Consider the following 26,415-nt stretch of genomic DNA (forward strand, 5'->3'; position numbering starts at 1 on the left):
TGGAAAATAAAAATTTCTAGTATAAGCAAGAAGTGCACAGAGTGGGACAGTCTCCAGTGGTGGAAAGAAGCCAAGAGCCACCAGGGTCCAGAGAGTCACGAATCAGAGATGCCACTTTCCTCCCCAGACTGGCAAAAATTAAGAAGTTGGTTATTACTGGGGTGTAGGGCGGTTAGCTATACCAAGGGAAGTTGGAAGCCTAGCAAGCCATACTGCAGGGCCTTCTGGAAGTGTGTAGAGAGAACTCGACTCAAGTCGAGGCTTCAAGAGTAACAAGATGTCCTGTGCTGTCACTTTCTAGGTCGTGGTTTAAAATCTGGGGCTGTGACAGCACGTGCAGGGGTCCCCCAGCTCCGGGAATGTTATGGCCCCTTCAGGAAGCCACGCCCCTATTTTGTCCCGGTTCTTGGGCGGGGCTTGACGGGGGCTCTTGCTGTGTCTAGTCTGGCCCCCGCCGCCTGGCCCTTTAAGACTGACCTAGCGGGGCCCCAAGTCCGTGTGACGCGCTGGGTGTCACGTGGGCCGCGGGCGGCTAGACTCTCGGCCCAGGGCGCCCCTCTGCCGCCGGCTCTCGTGATTACTACCCCCGTTCCTCTTGCCGGTGCTGCCGTCAAATGCCTTGCTGCCAGGTACGCCCTCGCCAGGTATGCTTCCCTTGGGCCCCTGTGCGACCCACTCTCAGAACTTTGCAGCCACTGCGCACCCAACTTCTACTCCTGACACGTGCCCGGGAGAGACTAGCTTATGACTGGCTGAGGGACCACTGCCTTCTACTGCACACCAGTCCTCCCAGGAGGTTCGCCTCGCATTCCCAGCTTGTCCCCAGAACAACGCAGGCTCTCCTAGGCTGGGGTGTGTTGAAAAAGTCTGGGCGGGGAGTTACTCTTTCCCTTTCTCCCAGGTGTCCCTGGACGCGCCAGGCTGGGGCCGCCTCTGAGAGCCCCGTGGGGGCCATGGACGTCGAGACAGCAGAGGAGCAGGGGACTCCTGCGCCCCCCGCAGGTGCACTCGGTGGACCAGGCTTGCGGGGTGCTGCGGCCCTCGGGGGGCGGCGGGAGCCCAAGAAATACGCGGTGACAGATGACTACCAGTTGTCCAAGCAGGTGCTGGGCCTGGGTGTGAATGGCAAGGTGCTGGAGTGCTTCCACCGGCGCACTGGGCAGAAGTGTGCCCTGAAGGTTAGTGACCCCTCCGTGAGGCATGGGGTGACCTGGAGGGTTCAGTAATAGAGACCTGAGTGTTTCACTTATGTCCAGGCTCCTGTTAGGCTTCCTATGCTCAACCTCATGTTTCATCCTTACACTCTTCTGGAAGGTTAAAGTTGATTCTATCTGCTTTACAAGAGGGGAAACAGAGGCTTATCCTAGCTAAGCTTAGGTGTCCCAGTTAGAAAGGGGTGGAGTCAGTATGGGGAGAGCTGTTGTACCCGGAAGGAGGGAAGGAGTGGCCCGGGACTGTGGTTCTGGCTGAGCCTATGTGCTCAGGCCCAAGGGGGACATACTCAACTCCCAAAGAAGCTCCTGTGTCTGGGATGGGTCTGAGTTTCCCTCTGTCTGACACTGAGAAACCACCTTGCTTGGGATGGGGCTGCTTCCTGCTTGTAGCCCCTGTCTATGTGGGCAGGAGTGGTCTGAGCCTCCCAGAGCTGATCAGTAGGCAAGGTCCATCCATCACTCCTTAGGGCAGGGGGCTGCTGCTGGGCTCCTGATGAGTCACTGGCCACATGTTGAAAGGAGCAGGCTCTACCCCCAAGTCTGATCCATCCTGGTTCCTGTGTAGAATGGCCCATTCTTTTAGCCACATCATACTACAGGCTCCCTGGAGGCCTGGCACACTGAACTAAGTGAAATGGAGGTGGGTGTCTTGTAGTGACTGATCTAGTTACCTGATTATAGCTTAAGGCACATGGTTCTGGCCCAGGACCCTGCCCATACCTAGAATCACTTGAATCTGCTATCATTGGGAACTTGACTCATCTGCTGCTCATGCCAGTGGCACATGGATGAGAGAGTGGCTCCTGCAACTTATATGTACAGCAAAAGATTTTCCCATTACAAGTTGTGATTATGAGCCTGAGTACAGAGTCCTAGAGATGTGGCTCTAATCTCTGCCCTGTGTTTGCCAGCTCTGTGACCTTGGACAATATTCTAGACTTTTGAAAACAGGTTTCTACCTTTGTTCAGGGGGAAAAGAACAGGAGTTATAAGCTTAAAATGAGATGATGCATGTACAGTACTTGGTGTAGGGCCTGGAGAAGCTATGAGACATTTTTAGGGCATAAAATCTGCAAGTATCTGAGCAGGAACCTGGGCTCAGCTCTTTATGTTTTTCCAAGGGGCACTGGGGCAAATAGAAGCTATCCTCCCCAGAGTGGTGCTGCAGGGAATCAGGAGCATGGGTCTGGGGGCAATTAGGTCTGGGTTGGTAGGGTTAGGCCTGAGGCATTCTTTGCCTACGAACCTAACAGTGGAATGGAGAGAGTGATTTTTGGAATTCCAGGCAGGGGATTCTCTGAGTACTTGAGGAAAAGGTGGCTCTTCTGAGGGCAGATGGGTACAAGGGAATGAGAAATGAGCCTTCATCTTCTCCACTGGGCACCCATTTAGTCCTCCCACCTGTGCCAGGGTCAGAGGTAATCTAAGTAGGTATGGGACTGAGGCCAGAGAACTTATTCTCAGTCCCAAGACTCAAGAGACAGGATAGAGCTCTGAGCTGCCTCGGTTTTGTTCACATGCTGTGAACAAGGCAGAGATGGGGTAGGAGGCCACAGTCTGTGGACCCAGGCAGTGCCAGCTTTAAGTAGGGCTAAGCTGACAGGTGACAGGTGACTTGAGGGAACTTCTGACTGCATCAATTTCCATGGCCCCTCCTCTTGGATCTAGGGCCTCAGTGATCTCCCTCTCCTGGGATAGGAACTGGGACAGGCCTGGGGTGGGTTCCCCTCCAGCCCTTTAGATTATGGGTGAGCATGGCTGTGGTTACTGGCTTAGGACCTTCAGGACCTGCCCCTACATTTGTCCTCAAAGGGGACAGGGATTAGATGTGGCCCTCTCCCCATCTCCTTCCTGTTCTTGCCTCCCCTGCCTCAAAAAAAAGTGACAAAGTCTCAAATTCCCTACTCAGCTGGGCAGCTCTCATACCCCCAAGATTGGGGCAACTATGGGAATTTTGGAAAAGGTATGTGACATTTCTAAGGCACAAAATCTGCAAGTATCTGAACAGGAACCTGGGCTCAGTTCTTTGTGTCTTTTCCAGAGGCACTGGAGCAGATAGGTGATCCTCCCCAGTGATTGCACATGTACTTTGGTGATAGCTGTGGCCATGCAGAGGGAGGTGGCATCTCCTCACTTTTAGCTTCTGCTCTTTGCCCAAGAAGGCCAGGACCTGGGGACCTCATTACATGTGTAGACCTGGGCCCAGGGAGTTCAGCCAACTTATGAATGGGTCCCAGACCTCTCCTGGCCTCTGCTTAGCCTTCTCCCCAGCTACCCTAGCTCAGCCTAGGTGAAGGTCATGACTCTGTGCCTTTCTGTCTCCTCAGGGCTACACCTTGGATTATTGGCTCACCCGTCCTTATTTTGTTCAAGTCATCTCTGCTCATCTCTCATCCTCTGGCCCTGTAGCCAGAAATGGTAGATAGGGCTCAGCAGAAAGCCTGGAATGAAGCAGGCACTCATAAAATAGGAAGACTATGGTCACTGTCCCTGTAGCTATTACTATTTGGTGGGGACCCTAGAGGAATAGGCCCTTCCCTCCCTGGGAGCTGGGCCCTTTCCCCTTTCCTTCAGACCCTAACACCCCCCTCCCCTGCCCACCTTGCCTCATCTTGACCTCACTCAGAGCAAAGCCTCCTTCACCAATCCAATTTCCACCACCAGTGCAGCCCTTCTGCTTTCCATGCCATACCAAGTACTTGTTACTGTCCTGTTGGCAGGAAGTGGAGGAACTGACTGTCTTGGGGAGGGCAAAGGGACAGGCAGTCCTCCTGCTCCTGCTCCTCCTGCAACCTCTTATTTATGTCCCCTCCCAAGCCTAATTAGTTAATTGGCACTCTTCAGCTTTACCTCAAATTGGGCAAGGCCCGAGATTTGTCATTCATCATTTATGCTGATACCCAAGACCCAGCCCCTCAAACCTTATCATGTATGTGAAAATTGGGACCTGGAGTTAGTGGTTGGAAGTCACATGACCTGACAGAGGTGGGCGGGTGTGGAGAGGGATTGCGGCAGGGGCCAGAATTTCTTCCCCTTCTGACTTCCTGTCCCAACTGCTTATGGTTGTCTGCCTTCTGGTGGGCAGAAATGAACATGGCACTTCATACCTCTAAATAAAAGCATTAGAAAGCACTGAGAAACATTGGTGGTCTGCATATGGGAGGAAAGGTGAGGTACTGTTTTTTGACCCTGCTTCTGGACTGGGGGACTGGAGCCCTTCACCTTCATCTCTGGACACTAGTGGGCTCCCAATGCCTCTTCTTCCCTTCTTTGTTAAGGAGAGTGGAGTGGGAGGGACTAGGTGATTTCTGTAGAGTCCTCTGAGTGGAGTCCTCTTTAGTATCCTTCTCCTCCTCGTCCCAGGATTAGGGAGGTTGTGAGGCTACCTCACCCAGGACAGTTCTCTTACTCTTGGTGTTAGATAGCTATAGCTAGCCAGGCTGTTCTGCATGCTGTTTGTGGGGTCACAGTGTCACCCCAAAGCACAGTGCTGAGGAGGGCCCATTTCCCTTGACAGGTGGGAAACAAAGCCCTGGGGACCAGGAAGCCTTGTCCGATTGCACATAGGAATTTGAGGACTTGACTATACATACTCTGAGACTCTAAATGTGGCATAACAGGCTGACCCTCTTGCTTTTCCTTCCCTGTGTGATATCTTTTCTTTTTTACACTGGAGAATCTCTTCTCATCTGTGAAGATTTAGCCTCACTGTTCCTCTTCCAGGAAGCTGTCCAGAGTCCCTGACTTTGGGGCTATGCAATCTCCTAAACCTGTAATACTCACCTTTGACTCAAAATCCCTTGTAGCATCTGGTCTGGGGCCTGGTGTACAACAGGGACTCATAAATGCCTATCAAAATGACCATGTGTGCACCTCTGAGCTTTTGAGGGAACACTAGGATCTAGACTTTTTCCAGTTTTTCTTTTCTACAGGAGAGGGGTTCTCTGACTGCATTTCAGAGAAAAGCCTCAGGGACATGCTGTTTCACCTGAGCTAAGTCCTGAGACTTTGCAAAGGAACTCAACACCTCTACTGCCCCCAGACAAAGCCTATGCAGAAGGTCTGGGAGAAAGGAATTGACCTTCCATGAGACTGTTCCTGTCTCCTGCCTGCCATCTAGGCCACACTACTGAGCAGAGGGGCTCCCTCTAACCAGAATGCCAGGAGGAAGTTAGAATGGGAGGGAGTCAGATGCAGAGACTGAGAGGCAGTGGACCCATAGCTCAGGATCCTGGATGCCCCACCCTCAGCATGGAGATGGGGCCCATTGCACCAGGGCCTGTCTGGGCTGGTGCTGCAGAGCTGGATTGATGCTGGGTGGGGCTGACAGGTAGGCCAGGCCCTTTCTCATTTGGCAGCCACCACCCCCTCACCTACCATCTCCAGACTGGTCAGATCAGCCTCTGTAGAGCCACTTGTTACTCAGTCAACAAATCAGGAGCATGTGGAGGGGGTTGACCCTGTATAAGAGAATGCCTGGAAATTAAATAGTTTCACTGAACTCAAGGTCCTCCCCAGGCTGCCCCTCATCTGGTAGGAAGAATCCGAGGCACTCAGAGCTACCACAGGTGGGATCTTTTGAACTGCCAGGAGTGTGCATTTTGCTTTTTAAACTGGAGAAGGCATCAAACCCTGCAGAATGCAGAAGTGAAATTTAGGTGGGGATGATTATTTTGTGATCCTTTATACCATACCTGGGTGGAAATCTGTTTTCCCAGCCTGCCTTCAAGATCACCTCTACTGGGGCTTCTAGGATTTTTATCCTATCCCATGCCAGTCCTCCAGGTTTCAGCTCTTGGTGTTGTGAATTCTAATACCCATCCCCCCATAACAGTTCGCAATTTTCCAGAGCATTCTGTCTGGCAGGCCCTGACCCCAATGTGCAACATGTTGTTTTATCTAATTCCTATCTTCCCATTTTATGGATGAGAATACTGCAATTCAGAGGTCAACAACTTGCCCAAGTTGCATAGCTTGGTGGGTGGCAGGGCTGGGATAAGAGCCTAGGCAGTTTAATACCAGAGTTATAGCATCTAAGTCACCACCCAACCTCATGCAAGTCTGTGAGGACATGGGGAGGGACTCTGAGACCTGACACCTGGAAGGATGCTGGTATTCTCCTCCATGGCTCCACTGGGAGCCTTGGCAGCTCCAGCTGTGCCTCCAGTGATGCTGCCAGTACTTACCTATATCTGCCCAGTTCTCCTCACTGTGTAGAACCTATGCCTGTGAACGGTCAGGCAGTAGTCCCATGAGGTCAGTACACAAGGGCCATGATGGATGTGGGGGACCATCTCAGAAAGATTGTGTGACTGTGCTAGCCCTTGTGAGTCTTAGACAAGCTCTGCACAGCACAGCCCAGAGCACCACAGACAGGAAATCTGGTGAGTGGGCAAGAGGAAGTGGGGGCTTTCTGGAAGGATTGCCCACTTTAATTCAGACCTCTGACCTGAGAAGGGTGTGAATGACAGAGGAGGAACCACTGTGTATGACAACATGCCTGGTTTAGACACTGGGCACCTGCTGTGGAATACCACACCTGCACACACCTGTGTTCTGGCTGATCTCAGCAGGGCTGTTGTCAAACTGTAGAAGGAATGAAGGGTTCTGGGGAGAAGGAGGCATTGCATGGGAACTTGAAGGGTAGAGCACCATTTCCAGGAGTACTACAGAGGCTTCTGAGTTGCCTGGCTTGTTTGTTCAGGGCCTGGTCTCCATGACAACAGAGGTTTTATCTCTCTTCTGGGCTTTGAGCTTGAGGAAGTGGTTTTCCTCCTTGCATTCCTCATCTTCCTCTCCTTGGGACACTCATAACGGGAGACCTCTGGAAGGGGACAGCAGTTGGAGCATCTGGTTCTGTGGCCCCCTAGCCTCCCCTGGTTCCAGCCTTGTAACTGGTTGCCTGTCTGAGGGTGATGGCCACCAATTGAAAGAATAAGGCAGTAGTCATTCTCATCCCTAGGTGTGTGTGTGTGTTGAGGGGTGGGATTCCTGTGCTATAACAGTTGTAAAACACTTCTTGAAAGGCTGGCTCTGCTTCTCTCATCACAAGGAGACCACAGCTCCCCTGAGCTCCAGTGTCTTCCCAGAACATTGGTTCTATGGCCCTCACTTCACCTATTTGAGATCTTGTGTGGCCTCAAATGAGAGGTCACCTGGGGTGGAAAAAGAAGCAGGGTCCCAGGCTTAAAATCCTTCCTGCTATCTTCTCCCTAAGTGACCTTGAGTAGAAGGCAGTTTGGGAATCTTTTGTAAAGCTCTTTGTGGTGCAGTTGAGTCTGGGTTTGACTCTGTGGCAGGGAGCAGGATTCAGTCTTAGTGACTGTGACTATCCCCGCCTCCATGCTGTGAGACAGCCCAAGCCAGCACATACTCTCAGAGGGTGGGGCACTCCTTTAGGTATCAGCATGCATTTTTTTGGTGGCACATTATTGGTCTTTATAAGCACTTACTTGGTCCCCTCTGCACCTAAGGAAACCTGCTCCTTGTACCACAGAAAGAATGGTATGAAGGAAGATATAGTTCCTGGGCTCCCCACCCTCTTGCCTTTTGGAACTGAGTGAATTAGGTTGTGTGCAATTGTGATTAAAATCCTGCTGTGTGGGAATCCAGAGATTGGGCCTGTGCGGGTATACAGGGGCTTGTTTGGGAGTACAGGGAGCCCCAGGAGGCCTTCCAGCACAGGCCAGGCCAGAGAGGCTGAGAATATTGATTCTGTTTTTTTGCAGGTTTGGAATTAGGATGGCTTTTTCTTTAGATTAGGGCTTTGTCCTTGTTGGTTTTCTCTGGCATTATCTTTCTGTCTTTCTTTGACTCTCATTTCCTTTTTTCAGCCTGTTTCTCCTGCAGCTGCTCAGTCCCTCTTCTCAGGCCTTGCTACTCTTCCTGTCTCAAGTGTTTTAGACTGGGCTAGGTTTCTTCCCTTCAGCCTGCAGGCTGAGAGCAGACAGAGGACAGGCCAGGGGCAGGTCAGATGCTGGGGATTCATTCTAGACAGTCTGTGTCTCCCCCTGCCCCCAGGGGAGGTGGGTGTGGGCATGAACAAGGACAGCAGGGCTATGCCCACACCACTCCCAGTGTTCCCTCCTACTGTCAGCCTTGACCAGGTGCTGGCAGCCTTGGCAGCCAAAACAGTGGAGTCAGGCACACATGGGCTGAGCTGTAACCTGAGGCGTCCCCAGTGGAGTTTGGGAAGACAACTTGAGCAGCATCTCTACTGTTGGGTCTCCTTTTATGGCCCAGTGATCTGGGACTGTTGCTTAGGACAACAGTATGATATCAGGCACACTGTGATCCCTAAGGTTCTCAGGCCACAGTTGGGGTAGAAAGTTACTGGGGTCTGACTTGAACTGGAGCTTCAGAGCCAGTGGGGAGAGCCCAGGGCAGGAGGGTATCAGGGAGAAGTCAAGATGTAAGGTCCAACCTGCCTCCCTTCTCTAGAGGGTGGACCAGAATGTGAGCTGCCCCTGCACTAGCTGGGGTGGGCACCCAACAGTCTGGCCTATTTCTTCCACCTGACCCCATTCCCCTAGTAGAGTTTAGAGGCTATTTCCAGGGCATGAATGACAAGGGCCTTGACCTGCCACACCTATTACCCCATTCCTAAGAGTTCAGTTTCCACAGGACACCCAGAGCTTGCTCCATAGATGTCCCCCACAACATGAACAACCCCCTTCTCAGGATGTGGCAGAGGGATTGGCAAATCCTCTCCACACCCTCTGGCAGGCAGCAGCACAGGGGCCATGGGGCAGGAGGCAATGGAGAGCAGAGCCCCACTTGCTGAGTGTTTCCTATATGCTAAGTACAAACAGCATACTCTGACAACAGGTTACCATTTTCCTATTATAGATGCAGAAACTGATTCAGAAAGGCAGAGTAACTCACCCAGGGTTACATAGCAGGGACATGTCAAGTCTGGCCTGGAACCCAGGCCATCCTTCCCTATGTTCCTACACAGCAGGGACCAGGAGTCACAGTCTGCCCATCTGTAAAATGAGGGGCTGGGTACTCTGGCTTGGCACGGGCCTCCCTTCTCGCTGTGAAGACACTTTTGGTGGGCAGTGACTAGAGGCAGTTCCAGGGAAGTTGAGGGGATGCCTTGCCTCCTCCTGGAGCTGCTCTTGCAAACAGACTAGCAGTATGGAGATTGGCCAGAAGATAGCCCAGGATGCCTTTCCCAACTTACTTCGCAAATGGTGTTGCCGGGGAAACAGTCAGTTTTGGCAATGCCACCAGCAGGGTCTGTGGTATTCTAGGGATAGGAGCTCTGGGGTTATGACTCAGGTTTGAGAATCCCTTTCTGCTGTATTCATGGCCCAGTTAAATACTTGAGTCAGTTGGAGATAGTACCAGGGAATATCCTCACCCTAGGCAGGGCTGAAAGAGTGGAGTGAGTCACTGCAACTCATTCCCTTGGCAGGGATATCCCTCAATACTGCCAGGTCACCACCATGTTCCCCCAGAGGGCAAGGCCTCTCACCTCTCTTCCTCATGACTGTGGCTCCATGGTATGATCCTCAGAGCCAGAAAAATTCTTCCAGGAGCCATCTGGGTGTTGGGACCTTGGGAGCAATCTGACTGAACAGGGGCAGAGGGAGAGTGGGGCTAGGGTCCAAGGGAAGCTGGACAGCCAGTGCCTCTAAAGGAGCTTGAGTATAGCAATGGCTGCCTGTGCTAACCCAATTCTATGTGGGGCACTACAGGGACATGGATGAAGCCAAGAGAGAAGGAAGAGATGCTGAGCAGAGATGATACAGATTTCAGGAAAGGCAGGGATAGGGGTGGTTGTTGAAAGGTTTCCTAGGGTCTCCTTGCCTTGCCTCTGGTGGAATCCAGCTCAGCCTCCCCACGCCTGCTTCTTATTCCTTTGTCATCTCTATGACATGTCCTTCAGGGGGCAAGACACCAGCAGTCATTCTTCTGAGAGCTAGAGGGTGTTGGGTCCCCTCTTTTAGAGGTGGCTAGACTAGGTACCTAAGTAGGGATCACCTGGGTGTGGCCTCACTTATCCTTGGCATCCCTTGCTTAAGAAGGGTGACCATTGATTGTAACCCTGTGGCAGTTACGTGGGTATCACTGAAGCATGGCTGGCCAGTTGGGGGCATGTATTCCATGACTGAGGGGGTCTCTTCATGAAGAGAAACCCCTGAAGGGCCATTATTTCTGAGATTAGAACAAGACATGTTTGCTAAAATTTTCTAGTCTTATGATAAAAATGTTCTATTTTTACACTGTCGTAGAAGAAATAGTACCAGGGTAGTGTTTCACAAATTATGTAGCTGATTTTGACAGAAAAAATCTTTTTTCCCTTCGAGAAGTTAAAGGAGACTAGTAGAGGCTGAATCCTCTGAATGCACCAGAAAACTTGCAGAGGCTCTATGTATCCTTTCTCCAACCTGCAGGAAGTTTGTGGGTATAATCCTGGTATCTGGCATCTATCTGATCCTGCCACTTACCTCTGGGGTAGGGAAGAGGTCATAGCTCTTCCTGGATCTCTTCTCCCAGTTGAAAAACAGGTGTAAGGAGAGTGCAAGGAAGCTGGGGTTCAGGGAGGTTGAGGGACTGACCTGGAATTACACGTGTAGCAGTAGAGGACCATGTTTAGAAGGATATATAGAGGAGCTGAGAGATATAAGGCATCTGCCACCTCAGAAAGTTGGGGCTGCCACAGAGAAGTGGAAATGTGCCCCTTCTCCAGTCAACCAAAGCTGAGAACTAGTTAGTTCTCTGACTTGGGTCCTCACCTCCCACTCCCCAGGGTTCCTCTCTGGAGATCAGTCACCTTTCCCCCTCCTGGAAGACCTGCCCGCTCCTTACTGAGCCTTTCACAGCAAAATAGGAGCCATTCTTGGTTCACCTTTGAAGAACCCAGTTTGACTCTACCCTCTGAGGGATCTGAGACCATTTCCTGTCACCTGCTGGATTGGAGGAAGTCTGCCTTCCCCAGGTCCCAGATGCTGCACCTAGATTTATGAGTTCTAGAAAAAAGGGAGGAAGAATGTGAGGCCACCCAGGGGAATCCCGAAGTCGGGAGTCCTCAAGCAAACCTTGAAACCCATTTCTACACATGATGCAGTAGCCCCTCAACACTTTCAATATGTGCTTGTCACAGTGACAGTCTGAGCAGTGTGTGTATATTCTTATTCTATTCTTGTGGCCACCTGGGAACATGAATACTGTCATTGTCCCAACTTTCCAGACTGGGTCAGAGAGACTCACAGAGGTAGAATGACCTATTCGAGGTTATAAGTGAAGCAGGGGGATGAACTGGTTCTCTGCATTTAGGTCTGTCTGACTTGGAACTCTGTGGCCATAGCTGATCCTGTAGTACATGGTCCCTGACCTAGGGCACTGGGACTCCCTGGCCTGCCCTAACCAGTACTCGTGTTCGTACTGTCTTTCCTTCTCCCTGACTGGGAGCACAGCTCAGTCCCTTCTTTCTGGAAGCATTTCTCCTCCACCCCCACCCCTGCCAGACATGGCACTTCTGCTTTTGTTTCCAGGTTGTCTGGGACTGGCAGGAAGCAGGCAAACCAAAGCCATCAAAATTTAGCAAACTGGAGGAATCTTGTATTCTGAGACTTGACAATTTAAAAATCATTGAGTATGTTGGCTTCCCTGTTAGCAGGACTTCCTGGGACAGTATTGGACTTGGAGTCTCAACTGCTTTCAGGGAGGTTTCAATCTGTTAGCTCTCCCCCATCAAGTGTCCTGGTGCTGGCTTGAAGGGGAGTGGTTGGGGGCCCTCATTGCTCCTGAGTTTTTGCTGGAGAGGGTGGCCCCATCTTGCCTGCTCTATAAGGTTCTGCTCTGTAAAGAACAGAGAAGGAAAGAGAATGAGCCAAGACTAGTTTCCCTGGGTCAACATCCTCATCAAGTTCCCCAGTTGACAGTAATTCATGCATATACCCCAAATCTTTGAAGACAGTGACTGTAGTAGCATTCTTGGCCCTGGCTCTGGGCCTAGACAGGCAGGGCCAGGCCTATAGCCTGGGTTCCAGGATCTGTCAATGAAAAGACCTCCCAGGGATGAATTGAATCCTGGTTCCCAAAGAGCTCCTAGACTTGAAGGTGGCCAAATGTGAGTCATGTGACCTGGAAAAGCCACAATACCTCCCTGAGCCACAGTCCCTTCATCTGAAAATTGTGGTTGATCGTGCACCTGTTGAATGACAAGAAATAATGGGTGTAATATGCCCAGTACAGGGTAGGGGCTCTATGAATATCCTCCACTGTCCTCATAGCTACCAAGTAGCAGAGCCTGGTCTGGACCCAGGGTTGTGAGGCCAAGCTCTGGGAAGGGTGCTTTTTATTTTCCCCAGGCTGATGTTGTGGGGACCAGTGCCTACTCCAAACCTTGCAATCGTGTGGAAAGGGGATAAACCATCTGTGTGCATTGTCCCCACTGCCTAGGAGCTGACAGATGGGATTCAGGTCTTGGCACATTACCCAGCTGTATGACTTTGGACAAGTAACATAACCTTTCAGAAAGTCAGTTTCTCCACAGATAAAAGGGTGCTGCTTGTTCTTGGGATTTTGTGAGCACTGTGTGAGGTAGTATCAGCACAGCACTGGCTGAGCACCAGGGAACAGTTGCTGTGAAGGGGACATTAACACTGATTTGACTCCATCATTCCCTGTGCGCTCAGCTGGGGCCTGGGCATTTGGGGTCATTGGTATCATGTGAGCTGAACTCTCTGGAATTTTGTGTCCGAGGAGGAGGAGTAAATAGACAGAGTGAGATGAAGGACAGACTGTGGTCAGAACTTAATGAAGCACAGTCTGATGTGGCGTGAGGCCAACTAATCCATAGCTGCAAAATTGGTTCCATTAGCTCTCTTAATGAGCTACAAAAGCTGGGAAAATTAGTGTGTGAGAGAATAATGGCACATGTCTGAGTCTCTAATTTGAAACTGTGGCTAAAAAGTTAGATTTGACACTGCTATCATCTCTCCAAATAGCACTGGCCCTCTTGGGGGAACATAGGTGGGATTTGGTTCTGGCTTTATAAGGTTAGTGCTGAGGCCTTCAGAGGGCAATACCTGCTTCTGAACCTGAACTTAGGGTCAACCCCATCCCTGACATCTGCCCCTAAAGCAGAGACTGAGGTCCATGATCTCAGTGGGCAAAGCAGCCTGCAAAGGGTCACACTGGTTGGCTAGGGGCCAAGGCCAAGTGTGTTACTAACCCTCACAGATGCTGGCAGTACAAGGCAGGGGTTATCTAAACAGCTGGATGAGAAATGAATCCCATTATTTCAGGGATGTCTTATAAAAATGGAGATGTTTCTTCATGGGAGAACAAACCCAAATAATCACAGAATTGGGAGCCAGAATGGATTTCAGAGATGGCTGAACTGAAAACTGTTGTCAAGGAGGGAGTATAATAGTGTGTTTTTGTTTGTTTGTTTGTTATCCACAGCTTCCCCCTGTAGAGAATAGGGTTTCCCTACAATGAAAACAGCATGAGTCAAAAACCTATATTTTCCTATAATACTCTGTTTAGTTCTGCTGCCTGAGTGTTTGGTGTTGAGCATGTGTGCTGTGGTTTAATCAACAGCTGGGAATGCAGTTCTTCCACTTTCCTGCCTGCCCTGGCCCAAGGTCAGGACAAGACCCCAGAGATTAAAGAGAAAGTATTGGAGGTACACTGCAGTCCTTGTCATCAGCTCCCAAGGCGGAAATTCTACTTAAACTTTCTGGCACAAACATCTCAAGAAAGTAAAGAACCTGGTAGTTATCTCAATATTCTGGCAGGTGTGTCAGGCTAGTGCCATGTGCTGGCCTCAGTCTTTGTGTGGGATTCCATATTAGATATGTTCATTTGAATCTTCCTGTATTTTTTGCAAAATTGCTGTTGAAGATGATGCAAAATGTTAGACTTTTCCTTTTCCTTTTCATGTAAGGTTTGATGGTAAATCCCTTTTAAAATTTGCTCTTAGAAAAATTTAGTGAATGTCTGTGAATCTCTGATAAAAGCAGTAGAGTCTACCTGGTTTCCTTCTTTGCCAAGACTTCCAGGAAGCTCAGAATTAAAATATGTCTTTGTGTATAGTTATGATCTTAAGTGGGTTTCCAGTAAATTTTATGTTCTTCATTCTAAAGAGAATATGATGGCATTTTTAAAAATTTGGCTTCTATCATGCTTTGGAATTATAGAATGCTTGAAATCCTGTTGTCAATAAACAAGGCAGAGGTTGGGGATGTAGCTCAGTGCTAGAGCACTTGCCTAGCATGCATGAGGCCCTGGGTTCAATCCCTAGTACTTCAAAAATAATAAATAAAATACACAGGGCATATAGAAATAATGAGGCTTGGAGTTACTCATGGGGCAGTGAGAAGAGTCAGATCCCTGGCATCCAGGAGGTTCTCTTTGCTGTGGGGCTGATGTCTCTCAGGTTGTGGGTTGGTATGAAATCTAGGTTTCATCTTCTTCATTTGTTACTGCTTCATTGATGGGAGAGATTACAAGTCAGCTCTTTTCCTCTGGAAAGAGTAGGTGTTCTGGCTAGAGCCATAAAGCAGCCAGGCCAGGGTTGTAGGTTAATTGACTGAGGGTGTGGAGGTTGGGGTTTTGGTTGCAGGGGTGTTGGGGGACAGCTGCTTGTCCAGGCTGGTAGTCTTGATGCCTCCTGTGAGTGAGACAAATGGAGATACTATGAACACTTTTACTTGAGAAGAGTCTTACCCTGGGATAAGCTGAATGGGGATGCTGAATGTGTGGGTGGATCTGGGTAGGTGGCCCTTCCTGGGATAGGAGAAGGCTGGAGAACTTTGGAGGCTGGTTCCCAAGGCTGTGTCTTTAGAGATGTTGTAAACATCCCTGCCCCTCTCCATGCTTTAGGAAGACAGATTGAGTGCATTTCCAGCTGTGGGCAATGATAGGTGTTGGGCCCTGCAGTGGAGATGGGGCCTTAGATAGGGAGAAAAGTTCTGAATGAAGATATCCACGCTTGGTCATTATCCTAGGCAAGACTCTCACAGGGTGAGTTGTGGCAGCAAGACCCCCAGTCTTTCTTGGGCTCTTCCTGGTGGCCAGTTCTTTGCTAGGCACTTTGGAGAAATAGAAAACACTGGAAGAATAACAGATGAATGAGTCCCACTCTCTGGGAGTTCAAAGTTAATATTGCAGAGGCTAGAGACACATGCACATGCAAGAGCCCACCCCCACCCCACATTTTCCATACACTGCATTCACCCCTACACATGCATATAGTCATGCACACACCCCCCCCATGTCATGCACATGCATGCTCCCCATACCTCTATGTATTTACATACTTATTCACACATTTATTTTAGAACAGGTTTCCCAAGTCTTGTACAAGCTGTGGCTTTAGCCAGTGCCTCTCCAACTTGGGGCCACCCACTCTTCTCATCTGCCCTTGGGGAGGAGTTGTCTGGATTCTCTCTCAAAAGTTCTGTTCTCCTCCCTCTTCAGCCTTGCCATATTACAGCAGGGGGGCCCCAGGGCAATGACTTCATTTTTCTGAGCCTCTGTTTCCTCAATCTGCAAATTGGGGCTAATGGTCCCCACCCTGCTTGCCTCACAGGGTGGCACCAAGCAATCTCAAAAGATAAAGGACAGCAGAGTGTTTTGTAAACTGCAAATTGTTTTCCAAACAGGCAAATGCTGCTGTTGTTTTCCCAGCTCTGGAACTCAAGAATTCCTCCGCCCTCAAGTAAGCCCTATCCTTGGGTGGGAAGGGATATAGTGTGGAGGTGGTGAGGGGTCCTGGCTGTTCTGAGGCCACCATTCCAACTGGTGATGCTAAAGGGGCATGAGCAAGTATCCGTAGGGCACAGCCCAGTCTGCTCTCAATTTTTGTTGGGGCTTGCTGGCTGGTGAGGTCAATAGGAGTCTTGCCACTTGGCTGCCAGCTCTAGGGATGGATGAGAGGATTTGGCAAAGGAGAGTGAGGGAAGTAGGTAAGGTGGAAACCACTACATCAAACTGTATACAAACACATTGAGCTTCAGTGGGGTCCTACTCTTTAACTATAGCCAGGAGCCCAGTTGCTTAGGAGAAAGTCAGAGTTCTGCCTCCCAGACAAGTGTGTGTGTGTGTGTGTGTGTGTGTGTGTGTGTGTGTGTGTGTACACCTATTAGGCACAGCTAGAGCTGTGGCACTTCCCAGGTGCCATCACAGATTCTCCATCTTTGATGGACCTTCAGGAAGCTCAAGGAATATAGGATAAAAGTGAGGTAAGGGCAGGGATCTATTAGTTTGTCATAAGCCTGTCCTCTCATCTTCTTGTACTCCCAGATGTAACTGGGGGTCAAGACATTATTGTCCCTTTGTTACTGTTCTTCTCCCACTTCTATCTAGCCCAAGCCCTGCAGTTTCACACTGGGGAAACAGAGACCCAGAGAGGAAAAGGGACTCGCCCAAGGTTATACTGAGAATAGGGGAAGAACCTGGGCCATCTGGGTTTTGACCCTGGGCCCATTACCATATCTGGAAAGGTGGAGCTTTTGCTGGGGGATACTTTTTAGGAAGGCCGGTGTGAAGTCATGTACCTGAATGAATGAGGTCAACTTGAGGCAGGCACCTCATGGACTGGAGAAGCCCTGATGGGCCCTTGGGAAAAAGAGGTAAAGTCTGGTTCAGCAGAGAGAGTGGATGAGGTACAGGCTGCTTGGGCAGTGGAGAACAAGTTTGGCTAGGATGTCATGTCACCAATTTGTTGGGCCTGCCTGGCTCCTCCTCTGTTTAGTCTTACCTTGTCCTCATGATGCATGTGCGGGTGTCTTCTCCCCATCTCTACTTTATGGTTTTGGTCATTAAATCTACAAATGTTATCTGAGCCAGTGCTCTGTACCAGATCCTGCACCTGAGGACTAGGATCCAGAGGTTGTTAGGCAGACTGACCCTACCCTGTGGGCCCACAGTCTAATGTGAAAGACAGCTGGGTGCTAGCCTGACTGGGGAAACAGCTGTGTGATCAGGCACCAGTTTCTTCTTCTCTCTGTACCTCAATTTCCCATCTAAAAAATTAGTAATAATAAAATCCTTTCCTCCTAATATTTGTAAAGTGCTCTGAGCAGAGCCATGTTCATTGAAAGTACAATATCTGGTGTTTGTTTAAAGAGTTATCAAAGGAACACACTAATTGTAGGTTGTCAGCAAGTGTTACACTACAGGTAGAAAGGGTGGTGACCTGGGAGCTGGGAATGTTTTCTGTCTTGATGGGGGTGTGGATCCTGGGTGTGTGCAATGGTCAAAGCTCAATTGAACTGCACCTGTGAGCCTTGTGCCTTTTACTATATGTAAATTACACCTTAATAAACAAACAGAAACTATAGAGATAGAAAAGTAAAGGGTGAAGGGAGTGTGAGGGATCCTTGAGGTCATTTTTAGACAAGGCAGTTAAAGAGAGCATCTGGACATGAAAGAAATCCTGGAGAAGGAGGAGGAAGAGGAAGAAGAGGAGGAAGTAAAGGAAGGAGGAGGCCACAGCAGTCCTGGCTATGGTGAAGAAAGATGAGGAAACTGAGGCTCTAAGAGATTTGGAGCTATATTCAGGGCCAACCTGAGGGGTTAGGAGTATTAGCCCAGGGAATTTCTTAGCAGCTAGGCCTGAATAGGCCCAAGTTCAGGACTCTGCCCTTGTGGGTTCCCCTGCAGAGACCAGAGGAAGCATTGTGTTTTCTAGGGGCAGCCCTCTCTCTGTCCTTGTGCCCATTTTCATGATCTTAGCACTTGAGAAAAACCATTTAATTCATGGGGGAAAATGGGTTCCTAAATATGAACTGAGCAAAGCATGGGCTTTGAGAAGCTCTAATGCAGGGATACTTTACCTGCTCTTTCACTTCAGCATACACAGGTACAGACCCAGCTCTGATGCTCTCTGCTCCCTCTGTGGCCATGCTCCACCCTCCACCCTTTTCTCCTCTCTCCCTCCCATACCTCCTGTCTCCCACTAGCCTATCCATCTATCCTTTGTTTGCCCAGGAACCCAGGGTTTCTTGCTGTGCTCCAGTCAGGAAACCCCAGGTTCAAGCTGCTCCCAGTCTGGCCAGAGGAACTGAGGCAAAATATTAGGAGGACTTTCCAGAGGCAGAAGTATCTGAACTGACTCCAGAAGGTCTCTCAAAAAGATGGAGTTGACCCCGTAGAGGATGAGATAGGGTTAGAATTCATGAGGCAGAGACTTACATGGGCATAGACATAGAGGCTTGAGAGTGTTTGGGCCTGTTTGGGAACACTTGGTGCAGGATTCTGGCCAGAACAAAAGGTGTTTTTGGGGCCAAGGATAGCAGGAAATGAGGTGGAAAAGAAAAGAAACAGATGCCAGGGGAAAAGGTGTTATTTATCTGGAGGACATGGGAAAGGGTCTATGTCCACAGAGGTCAAAGGTAGTAGCTTCAGAGGTGTAAGAGGGGCTAGAGGGGGAGAGACACTGTCTAGACATACCACCTTGAATGTGCCCAATTTTGTCTGATCTCAGAAGGGATTGGGCAAGGTTAGTACATAGATGGGAGGTGGGGAGAAAGGACTGAGGATCCCACCAAAAAACATTCCAGCTGTGGGCTTAAGGGTCTATTAAAGAAGAGAGAGAGGATTCTGGTGTGGGGGTGATATACCAGAAGGTAGACAAAGTGAGGAGGGGTACAGGAGCTAGCCTGAAAGTCCTGATAGGAGATGTCAGGTTAGGCTGGAGAGCAGGGACAGAGGGTAGAGGACAGGGGGAGATGATATGAGGAGGGTTAGAAGGCAAAGGGGAAATGGGGCTCAGGGAGGGAGAATGGCACATCTTGTGTCCTGTGACAAATAACTAGAATAGATCTGGCTGAAGCCCATCAGGACACAGTAGAGGTGGACTGGTGTGGTGATGGGGGTGACTGAGCCCTCTGCCCCCAGCACACAGAGCAAGAAGCCGGTGCTTGGGCGCTGTGCAGGTGTAGACCTCAGAATTATTCTGGAAGGCATAGGACATGGTGTCAGGCCAGGAGCTTTGGACCACAGCAGCCCCAACACTCTCTCCCATCCTGGTCTGAGTAATGGAGCAGGATGCTGAGCAGTACTGATCTGAGCTCTGGTCTTGAGTGTCAGTCCTGGTCTACAGCCCTCCCCTGTTAGGAAATAAAATGTGGCTAGACTTTGTATAAGCAAGTCTGCTGGGGGATGGCTATCCTTGCTCTCCCCACCCCTCGGCCCTCTCCCCCTGAATGCTGACTTCTTCCCCTGAAGCATGGCTACTCAGGGGCTTTGCTCATTTTTGGATGATCAGCCTTAGGGTTGGCAGTTGCAATCTAGGACTGAATTAACCTGAAGGAGGATCCTGACACCTACCCACCTAATGCCTGCCTTGCTGTGGTGCATCTTATGGGGAAGACTCTGTTATTACTGTATTTTACAGAGTTGTGGGCTGTGGCTTATAACTACAGGCTTGCCTAAGGTCATACCAAGTCATTGGAGGTATTCAATCCCAAACCAACATCCCACTCCACCCAGCTATCATCTCCCTCAACTAGGGTTCTCCTTGTCCTCAGTCTCTACCCCTGGGTTCTGTAGGCATTAAATGAGGGTGGGGCCTAGGCAACCAGGTGACCTTGCAGTGACCCCCATCTCTCTAGCAGTGAGAATGGCATTGTCCCCTCCTCCCACTAACCTGGCCCAGCAGCTCCCAGGGAGGCTACAAAGTTACCTTGGAAGCCAGAGACTGACTGGAAGGTCATGACCAAGCAACTCATTTTAGAAGCACTTTTCTTGATAGTGACAGTTTTATTCCTGCACCCACTCCTGGAGAATTTGAAGTCTTAATTACCTTCTCTCCTGCAGGAGTGTGGCCTTGTCTCCCTCCACCTGGTGCTGGATCCCAGGTATAGACTGACTGACACAGGCCTCAGTTTCTCCCACAGGAAGCCTCTCTTTGGATCCAGCAACCTCCTGGTCATGCTGGGGCCTTTGGGAAGATTTGCTCATCAGAGCAGCTTACTCCTCATCCTCCATCAGCCTTTCTCCAGCACCCTCCATTGTCACACACAGGTGCTGAATGAGGGAGCACGGGGGAGTTGCCGAGAGCCTGCCATTGCCACATGTCATCCTGCACTCTTTACATGCACAGTTTCCAATCCTGACCTGGGAAATGTGGCAACTCTGTCATTCCTGTTGTAAAAATGAAGCTCAAGGGATGTGTAGTCACTAGTTTGGGATACCATGGCTGATATAACTACAAAACTACAAAACTCACTTAATTTCCACTGCATTTGTTACACTCCAAAAGGGAAGCAGGGTCTGGGGTTGTGGCTAAGTGGTAGAGCACTTGCCTAGCACATGTGAAACACTGGGTTTGAGCCCCAGAACCACATAAAAAAACTAAATAAGCAAAATAAAGGTATTGTGTCCCTCTACAATTGAAAGTATTAAAAAAAAAAAAAAAAGAGGGGTGGGAAGCAGGGGCTTCTCTGGTTTCTGAGACCCTCTAGCTTGCCAGCTACCTTGTGGACCCCTTAGAGTTATTAGCTAAGCTGCTTGCACCCAGGGCTCGCCATCAGTCCAGAGGCTCACTAGACCACAAGGCAGGAAAACCTGGATATGAATCTGCATTCTGCCCCTCAGAGAGCATAGTGTGACCTGGGAGGTTACGGGTCTCTCTGAGCTTACATGTCCTTATCTACAAGGTGAAGGCTATGGGCTGTGGACCTGATACTCTCTGCGCTCACCTACCTACAGCTCCTGTATGACAGCCCTAAGGCACGGCAGGAAGTGGACCACCACTGGCAAGCCTCAGGTGGCCCCCATATCGTGTGCATCCTGGACGTGTATGAGAACATGCATCATGGCAAGCGCTGCCTCCTCATTGTCATGGAATGGTATGCTGGTATCCCTCCTGAAAGCCCCTTTCATATCACTTTGTCCCCAGGCTCACTACCATTCTTTTAGGACTTTTTCTGTTCTTCAGAAAGCAGCTCTGGGTACCACCAAAGTACCTGAGGGGTAGTAAAGTGGGCAGTTGCAGGGCCTGCCATGAATTATGGAGCTGGCCACCAGGGCATTTCCTGAAGGGTGGGAAAGATTATAGCTGTCATATGGCCTTTCTGGGTGTGGTTTGAACTCTGTGAGGAAGCTCTTGAAGAGCCATTAGAGAAGACTGCTACACTCTGAACATGTACAGGTAGGGAGATGTGGGGAAGATGGGGATATACTCAGTCCCCTCAGCTTTCTCCTTCCTGGGTCTGTGCTGCCATGGTCCCATTAAATCTTGAGTATTCAATTTCAAGACCAGAAGCCAGTGGCTGCCTTCATCCTGGGCTTCTTCCACTAGCACTGTGGTTTAGCCCCAGCCTTCCATAGACCCTGGGTCCCATGTCTGGGCCTCAGTTCCTCTGTCTGCCTTTCAAAAATTCTTCCCTGAATAGGTTAACCAACTCTTCAGATTAGGGGTTCAGATCCTGGGTCTTCCACCCACTGGCCATGGGGTTGTGGGTAGCTGCCAATCTTCTGAATCTCTATAACTCACATGTGAAATGTGGAGGAAGATCTTAATGTAGTAACCTTGACTCTGTTCAAAGTGCCCCATGTATATTGCACATTCAGTTTTTATGACTCTGTGAGGTTAATGCTATTTTTCTTGTTTTACAAAAGTAATAGGTGATGTACAAAGAGGTGAAGGAACAAACCAAGGGTCATACATAAGTGCACATGAACACAGAGTAGGCACTTAGAGAACAGTGGGTCACGATGATGATAACATCTTGTTCTACATTTGGGGAAACTGGGACTTGGATGGGGTTAGAGCTGCCTGAGACCTCATAGCCATGTAGCACCACTGGGAACACAGGGGCTTCTGGGCAGGGATATGAGCCCACTATCTTCCCTTAGTTCTATGAGTTCAGATCAATTCGCTCAAGCTGATAGCCCATATGTGCCAGATACCCCAGGGCACAGGAGGCTAATAGTGTCTGTTCACCAGGGGAGTAGCAGTAGAGTCTGGGGCCTAGACATCTGATCCAGGGCAGAGGCAGAGTTATGCCCAGTTTTCCCCGCTCTCTGCTCACAGTGAACTTCTCTTACAGCATGGAAGGTGGCGAATTGTTCAGCAGGATTCAGGAGCGTGGTGACCAGGCTTTTACTGAGAGAGGTATGTGCAGGCAGTTGGACCAGTGTCAGGGAGTCAGGATGAGAGGGCTGCATCAGAACTGCTGCATGATCTCTGTCTTCCCAGTAGAACAAGAGAGGGTGAGACAGAATGACTTTTCCCCCCATGGGGTTCTATGACTCTGTGACACTTTTGGAGGTGGACTTGGGATGGAGGCCTCAGAGCCTCTTGGTGCTAACTTGTAGTTGAGCTGGGAAGAGGTAGCCTAGGCCTGAGGAAAGAGGCACAAGTGGACTGGGAGCATCCTTGAAGAAAATTGGGGTATCTGAGATTGGGGTTCAGGATAAAGTTCACCATCCTGTGCTGGCCTAGTATACCATGCCCAGGAGGAATGATAGGATAAGGGCCCCCAGGTGACCTGACCTTTGACTGGCATCACTTACCCTCAAACTCCCTGTGTCTACAGAGGCTGCAGAGATAATGCGGGATATCGGCACTGCCATCCAGTTCCTGCACAGTCAGAATATTGCCCACAGAGATGTCAAGGTGAGGCTCTAGGACCCAGGCTGGAGGACAAGAGAAGGAGGAACTATCCCATTCCATAACTCCCAATGGCTCCCAGCACCCACTGGATGGTGGCCAAGTTCCTTGGTCATCATTCCACAAATGAGCTTCTTGGCCCAGACTGCTTTTCTGTGTCTCTCCTCTGATGGTTCCTGCAAACTCATTCTGCTCTTGCCAGAAGGATCTCCTTGTTTCCTTCAAATACTGCATCATCCCAATAAAGAATAACTGACTGCCTGCCTCCAGCCAGTAGGCTCTGACAAGCATCTTGTTTAATCCTTATCCAGTCCTGTGAGTAGGGGCCATTACCCATTTTATGGATGAACAAACCAAGGCTCAGAGAGAGAGGAGGCTGCGGGGACTTTCCTAAGACTGTGCAACTGCTGCACTAGGACTCACTCATTTGTTCATCCACTATCTCAGCAAGAAATTTTTTGACCATACAATGGTCAGGAGGCCTCAGGAAAGGCCTGCCTGATACTACTGGTTTTTCTAGGAAGTCATAGTCATACTTTCAGTAGATTAGGATCTCAAACACTAGCATTTCAACAGAAAGATGCTGGCCATGAGGTGTGGGGGAGGAATACAGGGAGTCCCAGTTCTTGGGCCTACTTGCCTTCCCAGTGGATAGGCTTGAAAGATATTCTGGAAGCTCAGTGCTCTAAATTTCCTCTCCGGGGAGGACTGAGTCTTCCAGGCAGCCCTACATGTGCACACATAAACATGCATGTGCAAGCTACCATCAGAGCAGAGCTTGTTCCTCTTGGGCCCTCTACACCAAATATGGAGCATTACCCACCTTGACTTATTTCTTCCTAAGACTAAGCAGAGATGAGTGGAGGAACCAATTGCTGCATTGGTCTTTCCTCTGGTTGAGTGCTGCCAATTCATATTTATCCTGAGATTCAGGGTACATGTGGAGCCACAATAGATCACCTTGTGAATCCTTGCTTTGGCTTTGACTCCTAGCTGCTGCTGCTGCTTCTTCTTCTTCTTCTTCTTCTTCCTCCTCCTCCTCCTTCTCTTCCTCCTCCTCCTTCTTCTTCTTCTTCTTAAGGGGAGAAATACCTTCTGCAGAGCAGATGCCTTTCTATATGCTAAATCTGCTTCTCTGCTTTTATCCCAGTCCAAGGTCAAGTTGTCTCAAAAGGAACTTGAGAAATAGCTCCCACTGGCTCCATATCAGAGCTCTGTCCAATTCCCTATCCTACCCAAGCTAGCTTGGGAATCACTGCTCCTTGGCATGGGCCTACATCCTGCCCATTCATTAAAAGCCAGCTTCAGGGCTGCCTTTTCCTTGTAGCCCTCCCTACTTCCCCCATCTGTCAGGCCTGTCTGGGCTTCACGACTGGGAAGGTTTGCATCAGTACAGCTCCTGGGGTCTGATCAGTCGGTGGTGGTGGGGGGGTGCTCCTCCTCTGAGTAGCCTCAGGTAGGTTTGGCCTGCTGTCCTTGAAGGTTTCCTTCCAGGCTGGATGTGGGACATATGCTTGGCAACACTGGCTCACTAGCAACCTGCCTTTTCCCATACCCTGATTGTGGCAATTCATGGCAGCCTCACCAATTCAGGATCAGAAGTTCCTGCCCCTAGGCTATGGCACTTGGTCATTCAAAGTCTTGACTAAGAACCTGACTCACTTTCCCCACCTCTGTCACCTTGACTCTTATGGGGTCCATGTTGTTGATGGCCAATGGCCAAGTCTATTCATGAGATGAACCTGATTCCTCCTATATTGAGAGGGAGGGAGTATGTCGAAAGACAACCTTGGTGATCTGTCTCTACCTGGTACCTAACCCCACACACATTTTCTCTTCCTGGACTAGCCTGAAAACTTGCTCTATACGTCCAAGGAGAAAGATGCTGTGCTTAAGCTCACTGACTTCGGCTTTGCCAAGGAGACCACCCAAAATGCCCTGCAGACACCTTGTTACACTCCCTATTATGTGGGTGAGTCCTCGGTACCTCCTACACCCACCATACACTGCTATGATAGGGGGCATCCAGTGGAGTGTGGAAACCAAAGAGTTAAATCATAGCGAGGAGGGAGGGGAAGAACTGTCTGCATGGAGGCGGGTGATGTGGGGGGCCGGAGGCTGCAAAAATATTCTCCCAAACTTCAGCTTCTGCTTTTGAAAATAGATCCAGGAAAATTCTGGCTGTGGCCTGTGAGCTGAATGACATCACAGCAGCTCTAAATATATATGTGATAAAAGGCTGCCATCAGCTCGGGACAGAGCCCAACTGCGGTTGTTTTTCTCTGTTTTTTGTCTTCCTGGGATTCATATTCAGAATGTGGGCAGGACTTTTCTCCATTAGAGGGATACAGGATGCCAGTCACCTGCCTTGCAGAAAAGGGTCCCTTTAATTAGGACCTGGGTGGGTCCTGGGGGTATGCATATACTCATGTTTCCTGCAAAGCTCTGAGCTTCTCCCAAATCTGGAAAGAACCCTGCTGCAAGTGCCCCTTACCTGAAAGTGGGGTGCCAACAGGGACTCTTTTTCCTCAGGAGACATCTTCTGGGAGGGCAGCTGAAGGGGCAGGAAGCCCCCTGAGACAACCAAAATGGTGAACCCAGAGTGCTCTACCACTGAGCTAATCCCCAGCCCGTTTTATTTTTTATTTGGGGACATTGCTTTACAAGTTGCTGAGGCCGACCTCCAACTTGTGATCCTCCTATCTCAGCCTCCTGAGGAGCTGGGATACTGGTGTGCACCATCACACTTAAAACTTTTGCATTTTAACTTAGAAATCTTCTGGCCTGCTGACTTCATTGCACAAATGCGAAGACTTAGGTCCCTTGGATTGGCAGCCAAGCTGATGGTGTGATACAGAGCCCTGTCTATGGCTCCTCCTTTCCTGTGACTGAGGTTGTATATTCAGGGAGGCAAGGGACACAGGGCAGCAGGAGGTCTGAGGCTCTCTTGCCTGTGGCAGGACCAAGCTCTGGACTATTTTTTCCCTCTGTCCTCCCTCACCAGGGTTGAGACTAGCAAAGGATCCCAAAGGAGCTAGGGGTTGTCTAAAAGCAGTTATTCTTTTTCCCTAGAAGCTATTTCTCCTCCCCTAACTTCATGTACATGCCGCCTTCCCAGAAGGTGTCAGACACCTGTCTGCTCTCCCCACCTCCCAGCCTGGGCATCTGCTCCTTACCTTTCCCAGGCTTCAGGCTCCTGCCTGGACCCCAAGACCCTTGGGGCTGAGAACCCTCTTATGTCCTATGCCCTGGCAGCCCCTGAAGTCCTGGGCCCAGAGAAGTATGACAAGTCATGTGACATGTGGTCCCTGGGAGTCATCATGTATATTCTGTGAGTATCATCCCCAACCCTGTCTCAACCTCTTGTTCTCACGCCACCATTTACCTTTAGTACTGCTTTTGCTCCCTATCTGCCATGTCCACAGTGTAGGGCTCATGTATGTCACCCCTTGGGCAAACTGTCCTTTCCTTCTGGCCATGAGATACCATTCCTTCAGGCTGCCTGAGAGTGTCTCCATGCCAAGGACTGATGATATTCCTGGGATGTGCCTAGGAGTCCAGAGATCCAGTATTATTGCCATGGTGTCTTAACTGCCTGTCTCCAAGTTAGGGGCTTGG

At 49.9% G+C, this 26,415-nt stretch overlaps 1 protein-coding gene across 2 annotated transcripts in view; it reads left to right on the top strand.

Annotated features, from left to right (window-relative positions):
- The first annotated feature begins 450 nt into the window (after nt 1-450).
- Nucleotides 451-26,415, top strand: part of MAPKAPK3 (MAPK activated protein kinase 3) — a 29,045-nt gene continuing 3,080 nt past the window's right edge. The window contains exons 1-9 of one of the 2 annotated variants that reach the window (XM_079155596.1): nt 451-644; nt 902-1,002; nt 1,104-1,178; nt 15,839-15,894; nt 20,892-21,031; nt 22,235-22,299; nt 22,724-22,803; nt 24,646-24,769; nt 26,053-26,128. In XM_079155596.1, the coding sequence (XP_079011722.1) occupies nt 954-1,002; nt 1,104-1,178; nt 15,839-15,894; nt 20,892-21,031; nt 22,235-22,299; nt 22,724-22,803; nt 24,646-24,769; nt 26,053-26,128 (665 nt within the window). In that variant the 5' untranslated portion in view covers nt 451-644; nt 902-953. Of the gene's footprint in view, nt 645-901; nt 1,179-15,838; nt 15,895-20,891; nt 21,032-22,234; nt 22,300-22,723; nt 22,804-24,645; nt 24,770-26,052; nt 26,129-26,415 lie in introns of both variants that reach the window. The other variant, XM_079155595.1, reaches the window with a different exon arrangement.

The sequence above is a fragment of the Sciurus vulgaris genome (assembly GCF_902686455.1).
Source record: "Sciurus vulgaris genome assembly, chromosome: 10".
NCBI lineage: Eukaryota > Metazoa > Chordata > Mammalia > Rodentia > Sciuridae > Sciurus > Sciurus vulgaris.